The sequence below is a fragment of the Branchiostoma floridae genome, chromosome 7 (assembly GCF_000003815.2).
Source record: "Branchiostoma floridae strain S238N-H82 chromosome 7, Bfl_VNyyK, whole genome shotgun sequence".
Taxonomy (NCBI): domain Eukaryota; kingdom Metazoa; phylum Chordata; class Leptocardii; order Amphioxiformes; family Branchiostomatidae; genus Branchiostoma; species Branchiostoma floridae.
Window position 1 is genome coordinate 14,954,379 of NC_049985.1, and position 10,950 is coordinate 14,965,328.

Genomic DNA, 10,950 nt, shown 5'->3' on the forward strand with positions numbered 1-10,950 from the left:
CTCCCATTTCTCTAGTTGTTGAGTTTTGACAATGGGGTTACTTACCCACCAATGGGGACCATCCCTCTTCTCTTTCTAATTAGGTCTCCGATGTGAGAATTCTCCAGTAGGAGAAACTTGTTTTCACAGGTTCTCATGTAGGACCACTTTCCAAGGACCCAGCCTGCTATTGCTGCAACTGTGGAACAAAGGCAGAGCATAAGTCGTTGTTTTCTTCTGAACTACCACTCAGTCATACAGTCCAATATCAATATTGACTGTATGCCATCTTAGATTCTAAATATGCCAAGTAGGTAGCCTACTGAAGCTATGTCACATTGACACAAACTCCCTGTGGCCGAGTGATTCAACAGAGCGATCAACAATTTTCATCGATAAAAAACAAATCTTATTATGCTTTGTGTGTCTTGTTTCCTTTTAGTCATACTTGTGTGTTTTGCATGATATTCCCATTAGAAAGTGAAGTGCAACACAAGTCCAATTTAGGATGCAGCCACCTTGCAAACATGCCGCAGATTCAGTAAGATATCTGTCAAGCTGTACATAGCTAAAATGATTCTTTTAACAGAACTGCATCTGTTAAAAGTATGTGACATTTATTCTTTTACTCTTTCTATATATATACATGTACGCTATACATTTTATTGTAATTATAGATGACACAAATTGCAATATATATAAACAAATGTTCTCAAACTTCATGGAAACAGACTTGAACATTTTAAATTCCACAACACAATAAAAATACTGCAATAAAAGGTATGAAGACACCTTATATTAATCATTATACATCACAAAACAATTAGAGAGGTCTGTAACTTACGCATGTACTTAGGTCCTGCTCCAAATCTTCCCGGCTTCAGAAACCCTAGTATTGTTAAAAAAACAAACACAGGTATAAACTTTCAAAAAGATAATTCTGTACAGTTGGATTCATTTAATTACAAAACACGGGATACAAGAACTTAGAAGACTATCTTCCAACAGAGGACCAACAACTCACAACGTTTATTTCAGAAATTAATTTTACCTCTTTTGTCATACAATGTAGTCAAAGGAAAAAACACAAATGTTGAAGCAAATTGCTTGCAAATTTACCTGCAGCAAGTAATCTGTTGGTGACAATTCCAAAAGCTCCTCCTAAGGGTAGACCTGGAAAATAAATGTATTGATGACAAAATTGTGATGTCTGATTGCCTACCAGATCTCCATACACTCATGACACTTGTGCGCAAATCTGTGTGAATTGTGTCTTATAAATCTGGTTAAACTACATTGCAGTATACTATAAATGCAGAGATGTTCATGGTGGTTTTATGTTCATGGTTTTTGCAGTGGCCACTTCAACGCAAAATTACAACCACAGCCAACATTTTTCCATTATAGTTTTTTTACTACAGTCTATGGCGCTCCTGCAAACTTAAAACCACTGCGAACACTCCATTTTGCCTCTACCACAAAAATAAATCCCCGCAAACTTAAATGTATTTACAGTTTAAACTGGCCTTTTGCATATTACAAGATACATATTCCGCAGACACATTACAGTGGCTAGATTGGATACAACAAAATGAATATCCCAACAGATGACACCATTATCAGATTTTAGAGAAAACAGTAGCTGTATGTAACGCCCATTCCTCGTTAAAGGGGCAAATTGCTGTCGCACGTAAGCAGCGGGCCACAGTTTTCTTAAAAGACACAATGTCTACGTATTTTGCCCTTTTCCGTTACAAGTACATGATAGTAATATGCTAAGCAATGTTTTCCCACCATTGTTAGTTGCCTTTTGGTCGTCCCGGGTAAGGTTTTGCTTAGAAACACGCTAAAAACACGTGTCGGAAATGCTATAGAGGTGAATATCGTGGCATTCTGATAATGAAAAGACGTTAGTTCTTTAAATTTTCAGTCATAATTTACATCAACCACTTAGGCCGGCTTGTCACGTGTTGATGAACTTGTCCAGCAGACGACCTTTCTACGTCAGATGCCGTTTTATTCTTGTCGCCAACTTTTGTATAATTTACGTTACCGAACTTCTGTTGGGTGTAATTCGCTTACGAAAAGACATTTTCCGATAATTTTTTCACTGTTTTATCTGCTAAACAGTGGTGTTGCGTAACAAACAAATGACAGAACACATAAAACACAAATGTTGGAAACATGACTATAACCGCCAATCTCAGGCCGTTTGTCACTTTTTTGATATAATTTACGTTACCATAATAAGTCCCTTAGAATTATAGAAAGATCATTACTTTTGTACTCATAGGAAAGAATGCTCCCAGATAAGTAATTGCCTGCAGAGTTAATCTTTCCAGAGCTGTTTGTTAAAATTTTATTTATCATTAAAAGCATAAATATAATTTACGTTACCATATAATTTACGTTACCATTTTTTTTCTTCAACATGTCATCGGATGTTCAGCAAGAGCACATCAACCAAAGACGTATTATCTGCTGTAATGTTACTGTAGGTGGGCTTGGCTTGCCATAGAGTCACAATGCAGTCTGTTTATATGTTCCTGTTTCAGTGAATTTTACGATGCTGGGACTTTTCATTTCTCATAGGAACGATGTTCAAATGATAAACCTGACATGCACCAACTTGGAAAGATGCGGGTGTTTATATTGATATCTAAGCTCCATGATCAAAAGCATATGGGCTGCAGAAGTTAATAGCTAACTTAAGTTAAGACTTCACTATCATTAGATGTTCCGAAGTTTTCACCTTTGCTTGTTTAGGTTGGAAATCTTGTTAATTAGAAGCAAACTACTCTTTCAACCAGTCGTGATTGCACAGAATTGATGCACAGAATTGTTTTACATGGACAAACACATGGTTCAAGGCAGAAAGCTATTTGTGAAACCAATCCCACTCTATAAAGTCAAGATCTATATAACGTCAGGCTTGTCATGTAATCATGTGGCATTAGTATAAAGGGACAGGCTGCCAGGATAACTGTTGAACAGACTGCCTTTACACATGCAGCTCTCTTTTGGAAAATTCACTGTTGTTTATAGCCTTGCTCATCAACAAAAGCCTTGTTATACACATATTACACAGTTCTTTCTGCCGGTATTATTAAACCACACGATATAAGGTGTATGGATGGACATTTTGTTAGGTAGCACATTCATTCTGTATTGAATGTGACATTGTGTTTGTTCCACGAACAAAGATTGTCCTGACATTAAAAAAATGTTTTATAAGAAGTGCGATAACTGGTGTTTAGTTTGTTGTCTTTCCAATATCGAAAGCTTGTGCTAGAAAGGCCCAGTCCATCTGGTGCATGTTGCCATCGCATCATGTCCTGCTATTCCCAAAGACTTGATTAAAGGACGCGAGGACGAAGCGGTTCTGACCTAGAGCGTGTGATTGCGTGAATCCTTTGTTACTTAGCATGTATTTAAATAGACCCCGCCAAGAAAGAGACCTTGCATATCTTGGGTGTCTTTCCGCAGAGACCGGGTGGGTACAGGACGAACAAGATTATACGGGTATTCCGGATAACAAAGATACACTTCTTTGCTACTCTGAGTTAGCAACATGAAGATAAGAGGTCCAGCATTATAGACGAACATGACCTGATCAGTTCAAATAGAGCCAGTATGTACACTATTCGGCTTTCCTCCAAATGTTAGAGATTCTGTAATTTACGTTACCACAGTTCATTGGCATTTACCTGTAGAATAGATATCGCCTGCTTCCAACCATTTTCATAAATATATTCTATCGCTCTTATCCCATCCTACAGGGTGAAAATTAAGGAGTATTAAACGGTTTGTCTTCATATCAGAAAAAAAACATATCATTTATTTACTTTTATACAAATGTAGCAAACTTAATAGCTAGTAATTTTGATGATTATTCCGAAACAAATGACACGGCAGTTAAATATTTCTCATTGGCGTGTAATATGAAGGTTTTGGGTTGGAAAATTCGCTAATTTGGCTGTTGTTAATCCACTATTACTTGCTGGAACATTTCTCTGTGTAGTAATATGCTCTTTATTACGAAATTGTAGGAAAGATGACATGGCCTACTGAAAATCAAATATCTCCCAAATCAAGCGTGTTAGCACCAGACAAAAATAGCAAAAGATAGTCGATATAAGTGGTAACACTTAGTTCATACCAGCAGGTAAGCGTTTTGGACAACTTTATTTTTTACAATTTTCTACCTCCAATTTTCCCAGTTAATGAGGAATGGGCGGTAAACTATTAAAGTAGGAAAACCTCCTTGGGAAAACTCACATCTGTAGAAGAAGCTCTCTCTTCGGCATTGTTGGAAGATCTGCATTTCCTCTGGTGAAACCTAGAACAGAGGAAAAATATCACATAAACTATTGCAAGCCCCATCCCATCATAAACCCTCATTATAAATCATAGAGTGTTCCTTTTGATATTGTTGTGCAAGAGGTCACTTGTTATGTATTACCGGTACTTATCTCCAAGCAGATGTCGGGTTTGGGCTCACTTACAAGCTTTAGGCTGTACGCAAGTTGGTGAAATGAAATGATACTTGAAAGACCAACAAATTGATCAATAATAGATTTTAAAAAACATCCTTACAACCATAACGTTAACGTACATCTACTTCAATATGAAACTGAAGGACGAGGAGTGTCCTTGTGCCGCCCCCCTCCCCATTGTACTGTACTTAGTAGACTTGCAGGTGATACAGTCGCTTCCTACGTAGAAACTATCACTCATGCAGGTCCTACCGTTAGCTGTTTCCCTCCCGGACCTTGCACGGCCACCCCTGGTCCTCCGGGTAGCACCCCCGAGCGGCCAGGGAGCCCTTCTACTGGAGCATCGCCGCCGTGTTCCAGCGAGTTGGACGCCATCTTGCTCCGCTAGGGATCTGTTAGGATGATATCTGTCGCTAGGTGGCGCTAATGACATGGTCGGAAGGTTCATGAGAACCAAGGAAATCGCACTGAGACGTCTCAATGTTTTTCTCAGTCCACAATTTCTGTAAACTGTTTCCTGTTGAGTTTGAGAAAATAACAATAACAGTGGTGTGAAAAATATTTTGAAATTCAAGTAAATTTCATGGATGACATGAATGCGCTCATTATTTTTTGCCTGATTTCATAAAGAAAAAACTTTTTCTTCTTTGGGGATGTTCAACGTGATGAGAAAAGTTTTGTATAGGAAGTATATAAGACCTTCTTCAAGCTACTTACGCACAAATTAACAGAAAACAACCCTACATCTATTTGGTTTTTGGACAAGGAAATTAACATAATTATTCTATGCCACTAGGCTCACCCTAAAGCATTGTGTACGAGAAAGAAGAAAAAAATCCCATATTTACAATAACAGCTAATATCCAACCTTAGCCCTGGTTATTCAATGATAGAAGAAGAAGAAAGAACACATAATTATTGCCCTGAGGAAGGTGACAATTACGTCTCTTGTATGGTTGTGGATATGTGGTTTTGAAAATAAGAATTTTGTTAATCTGTATTAACGCTAGTTCACCTTTATTCGCTGAGTAACCTATATCCGTTGTTTTTTAAAAACGGTATCTAACGATGTCAAATGGACAGACGATGGTTTCAAATATCCCTAAACACCATGTTCTTAAAAACAACGGATATAGGATAGCACGCGGTAATTATAATAAAAGGTGAACTAACGTTAATATCATAGGCATATAGAGCTACATTTGTACCACGAGAATAACTTGTCACAACGGTAGCAGAAGCTACGTTGGATCAGAAATATATGAACATATCATCATTTAATACATGGCAACTGAAACAATCCCTCTTTTCTCGTGTATCGGTGCAAGAACCTTTCTTACTAATTAAGTAGGCTGCAGTCGCCTCAAGGTGATCAATAACGCACACAACACGAGGTTGTCATGACAACCAACACGTCAACGACGCTTTATGTAAGTATCTCCATGGAAACACGGAGGTCAGATATGTATAAACAACATATGGCGTGAGCAAGACAGACGATATACCGGCGATATTACATTATTAATCTAATTTTGCCTGCTGAATGTCTAGCGTATTCCGAATTTTCGCAACATGGCGTGTCGCCTTGTTGTGCTTACTTTGGCACTGCAAGCGCTCCAGGGACTGTTCTTAGGTAAGCAGACACGTTTGAGTTCCATAGACCGACCAAATAGGTCATTTATGCATGAAGCCTGGTATAAATAAAGTAGAAATGCTCCAATGTTGCATGGTTTAGGAGGCGTACGATTCTCTTGAATCTGGGTGGAAAAGTTGATGATGTTGCTACATCGAATTGCCCTTAGGCCTGAAGTACAAGTTTAGAATGTATATCTAGAGCTAGCGTCTTAAATACCTGTCTTAACATTGTAAAAAAATTGTATAAGCTTTGTCAAATAGACATGCATAATGTATAAATGCATATGTAGCATATCGGTTCATTCTATGATGTCGCACATACCGTATCAGATGTCCTTGCTGCTGATTTCTTAATGCGTGTTTGTGTCTGAAAAGTACCAACAGTCGTTGGTCATTTGCAGTCTGTTTCTAGTGCAATAATATATACTTACATCAAATACATCTTTATTCAGATACACAGTAAATATGATAATTTTTCATGTTGCAAAATAATGAGTGAAACATTATTAATGAGCCATTGTGAGAAGGCGACAGCTAGAAAAAAAATTACCCGCTTAGCCATCTCCAAAATGCCAGAATCTCACATTCTTGATTGGATAAGTGTTGCCCTTTTAAAGACTTTATAAGCTTATGATAAGGCCATGTTGATCTGAATATATGGATGATATCCACTGAAAGCTCCAAAACTGATGCGAGCGTGCGAATAAAAAAAATGTTGCTTTCGTCAAAAATCAGAAGTGGCCAGGAAGGTTGTACAAATGACTAAACACACAGGGTATGGTATACCGGCAATAATTTTTGTTTAATTTTTGTTCTTTCACATCATCTTCTTTGACGTCGGATTTTTTTTGGCATTCTATGGTATTAAAAAAAATGATATTAGTATCCATTTTGGGCTAATAATGACCCATCCACGTACTCACTCACCCTTGACACGTCACCATATATTTTCAGCGAGTGGTTCAGTCCACCCAGGGTACACCATACGAGACGGAACCTCCTACAAGGTGTTCACTGAAACCAAGTCCCACTACGAGGCCGAAAGGACCTGCGAAGCAGACGGTGGACATCTCGTGGACATCAAAACAGAATCTCTTCACAATTTCATTCTGGACATGGTTCGGGCAGTCAATCCGTATCGACTCCAAGACTACTGGATCGGTTTGAACGACAAGAGGGTAAGTTTTGGAAGAGAAAACAATTCGGTATTTTTCATAGAAGAATATTACACTCTTCCAGCACAATTGGGTATTTCACAGAAGAATATCACACTCTAATTACAGCAATCGAAAATTCAGAGTGTAGCCGAATTTTCGGCGGATCCTTTAGCCTTCTTCAGGACAATTTGTACATGGTAAAGGTAAAGGTTATTGACCCTAGCACTATCTCAGTAAGGGCTTCAATGGTCACTGGAAGTCGGTATCTACCCCCGTACCCTGTTGAGTAAATGTTTCTATACTTTCGTATGAATGTATAGAAGAGTATTACATTTTCCTATACTTTTAAAAAGTAGTTATCATATAACCTCAACAAGGTTACGTTTGCCCAATTGTCTAAGTTTATAACAGTCATCAAATGCATTTTATGTAACGTTATACAATGTATGTTTTATATGATTGCATAGTGGCTGTCCATGTACCATCCTGTTTTGTTTTTACAATTTTGTTTTTACAATAAAAAAAACATGAAGGTTGTGTTTTCGGTTTTGCCATGGAGTAGTGGCCGTGGAATAATTCAAGAACTTGATTTAAGAACTTGATTCTATTTGAAATTTTAAATCAGGGCCCCGTTTGCATAATCGATTAGAAAATACCAGAATATGCTAAGATAGTGATTTCAGACTTTCAATAACTTGTGTTATTTGGGTAAATAAAATTATCAACTGATATAACTTATGCTAAATGAGGACCTTGTTTACATAGCCAATTGCAATGAGAAACCGCTTTTTTTCGTCAAAGGTTAAGAACATTTGGCGAAGGCACAGAGTCGTTGAACTCTAATTTTTTTCTATTGCACCATTTCTAGACCTACAACGTTTGGACATGGTCTGATGGGACTCTGTTGGGTGATTGCGGGTTCACCAAGTGGGCTCCGGGAGAACCGAACAACGGGTTCGGCTGGGGCCAGGACTGTGGGCAGCTCTGGGCAGCAAGACAGCTCAGATGGGACGACGACTTCTGTAACATTCTCAAGGGTTTCATCTGCCAAATAGGTAGTCAGAGTTACGCCAAAAAGTAGTTACTCAAGCAACTGGATATGGTTTTGGAAACGGTCAGACGTTTCAACTAGCATCCACTAGTTTTGTGTCAGTGATATATCCATATCCATATCCAGGTGATATTTTGTCAGTGACACTGAATTAATTAACCATATCCAGTTGCTTGAGTAACTACTTTTTGGCGCATCTTATTACCTGAATGTCTAACTTACATCGACGGTAGTCAGAGTTGTTTTTTTTCCAATGCGATAGATTCTGTGGGACATACATGATATCTTTGTTGATATCTAAATGTGTTGAACATCTCCTACATCACGTCTAACTAGTTGTCATCTTTGTGTCGTCAGGTCCAGGTGAAAACGGCACATGCTCTGGAGGTAATGTCTACACTAGCACGTTAAACGTCTTCTAACCTGTAACTAGTCATTGTTGCTGAATACATGTAGCTATTTACTACCCATATAATTGTTATTCCTAGTGTGTGCAATACCTTATAAAGCAATTTTTTTAACATTACTTCTATACGTAAAATGCTATTGTAATTTGCATCTGGAATACATAAAAGGTAAAGTCTCATATCACTACAGCATGCACATTATATCTGCATCCTACTAGTGAAGAACATGTCTAATTTAGTATGCAGATGTTTCTTTCCATAATTGTTCACTATTTCCAATCTTTGGTTGTGACGTAGAGGTTGCATTCACAAGCAAAAAATGTGCGAGGAAGGGGCTACACCTTTCTATACTAGCGATCAAACACTAAAAATCAAGGCAAAAAAGGCAGGGAAATTGTGGCTTGGATTATTGCCCTTCATTCTGGTTCACATCAGGTGGATGCCACGTTGCAAATGGCGGCTGTGCTCAGATCTGCACCAGTGACGGCCCGAACACCAGGTGTGACTGTCGGATAGGATACGTCTTGAGTGATGATGGTCACAACTGTACAGGTATTCTAAGACTAGCTTCTTAAGAAGACTGCATCAAGAAAGCGTCTCTTGTACCTCTCGATCCTTACCCTATGTTTATATTGTAGATGTAACGTTAAAAACCCTAAACCTGAAATAGTAAATCATATTCGAATCATTCCTCGAGTTGATTAGCGCTCAAGACGTTTTGTTTGCCTCGGTACTCATACAGTTTGTAGCTTCCGAATGTATTGCCTAAGTTATGTTAGCTCATCTGAACTAACTTAAAAGATATGACATTATCGAATGATTAAATTTATAGATACATTGGTCTCAAGAATATTTAGTAAACCAAAAACTTCTCAATTTCTTATCCAAACTATAGCATGGACGGATGACCTCATTGTCCCAAAAAACAAAGGTATGTGATAAAGATTTTTTTCCAAACAAGCGGCAGGGAACAAAAGTATGTGTAAAACTTGATTCTCCAATATTCATAAACTATAATTTTTTTGTTTATTGTCATTTTACTTTAAATTTGTCCTCGCCACATTTGAAGTTCTGTAACACAGTTACATTGGTCTTCCCTTTCCCATGTCCAGTTTATACCAAACATTGTATGTTTGGTAACGGCGCCACCTACCGGGGAACTGTTAGCATGACAAGCGCCAATCAGACCTGCCAGCGGTGGGACAGTCAGACTCCCCACCCACACGACCAGACCGTCAGGCATCCTCTCGCGGGACTTGACGAGAACTACTGCAGGAACCCTGATGGAGAACCCAGGCCTTGGTGCTACACCACAGATCCTGCTATTCGCTGGCAGTACTGTTCTTTGCCGCAATGTTGTAAGTATGAAGACTGTGACTTTCCAGTCTCTCCTATTGATATGGGTCACATATCCCGCAGTATTTCAAGTTCAAGGGGCAAAACTACCACTAAAGATGGCCTTCTTAAACTATAATACATACTTTCAATAAGAGCTAGCCAGCCTCGTTTTGGTGCAATGGCCCGGGAAATTCAAAATGGTCGCCACATTTGAAATGGGACCTATTGATATGAAAATCGCCCTTTTCTAATATTGTTTTTTTTTTCACAGTTAGCGACTGTTACATTGATGATGGCACATCCTACCGCGGCACGGTTAACATCACGTCCTCAGGCCGGGCCTGTCAGCGCTGGGACAGTCAGACGCCCCACCCTCACACACGGACCCCGACATCCTACCCGTCAGCCGGGCTGGACGAGAACTTCTGTAGGAACCCTGACGGGGAGGCGGAACCTTGGTGCTATACCCAGGACCCGTACGTCAAATGGGAGGCGTGTGTCATCAGTAAATGTGACGGAAAGGGAATCAGTAAGATCACATTCTTGGCCCAGGCTTGTAAATTGTAGTTTATCTTGCAGTTGCTAACTACCAAAACAGTAACTACTATTTCTCAATTTTCTACTTTTCAGTTGCTATTTTAGTTTCTTGTCGTAGCTTGTTTCTTTTATATAACAAGTCTGAAAGATGATACTCATGTTAACATACCGGGAGAGCTATAATGCAATCCCCTAATGAAAAATGAATCCTTATTTCTTTCAGCAACAACAGCGACAACTTCGGAGCGAATAAAAAGTGAGTTACAACATGGTTTAATTTACCACATTTTGACAATATTTGCATCTGCTGAATCGTTCTGCAGTTCTGTCACGACAACATCGGTCTGCCC

The 10,950-nt window shown here is 38.8% G+C and overlaps 2 protein-coding genes across 2 annotated transcripts in view; one reads left to right on the top strand and one right to left on the bottom strand.

Annotated features, from left to right (window-relative positions):
- The window catches only part of LOC118419976 (OCIA domain-containing protein 1-like), a 7,511-nt gene extending 2,630 nt beyond the window's left edge, over positions 1 to 4,881 (bottom strand). The window contains exons 1-5 of the mRNA XM_035826680.1: positions 4,728 to 4,881; positions 4,258 to 4,318; positions 1,099 to 1,152; positions 824 to 868; positions 46 to 178 (exon numbers count right to left, since the gene is read on the bottom strand). Coding sequence (XP_035682573.1) covers positions 46 to 178; positions 824 to 868; positions 1,099 to 1,152; positions 4,258 to 4,318; positions 4,728 to 4,850 — 416 coding nt within the window. The 5' untranslated portion in view covers positions 4,851 to 4,881. The remainder of the gene's footprint in view (positions 1 to 45; positions 179 to 823; positions 869 to 1,098; positions 1,153 to 4,257; positions 4,319 to 4,727) is intronic.
- A 1,166-nt stretch (positions 4,882 to 6,047) lies between these two features.
- The window catches only part of LOC118420067 (plasminogen-like), a 5,359-nt gene continuing 456 nt past the window's right edge, over positions 6,048 to 10,950 (top strand). The window contains exons 1-9 of the mRNA XM_035826772.1: positions 6,048 to 6,108; positions 7,065 to 7,288; positions 8,136 to 8,322; positions 8,676 to 8,705; positions 9,161 to 9,277; positions 9,838 to 10,083; positions 10,335 to 10,592; positions 10,824 to 10,856; positions 10,924 to 10,942. Coding sequence (XP_035682665.1) covers positions 6,048 to 6,108; positions 7,065 to 7,288; positions 8,136 to 8,322; positions 8,676 to 8,705; positions 9,161 to 9,277; positions 9,838 to 10,083; positions 10,335 to 10,592; positions 10,824 to 10,856; positions 10,924 to 10,942 — 1,175 coding nt within the window. The remainder of the gene's footprint in view (positions 6,109 to 7,064; positions 7,289 to 8,135; positions 8,323 to 8,675; positions 8,706 to 9,160; positions 9,278 to 9,837; positions 10,084 to 10,334; positions 10,593 to 10,823; positions 10,857 to 10,923; positions 10,943 to 10,950) is intronic.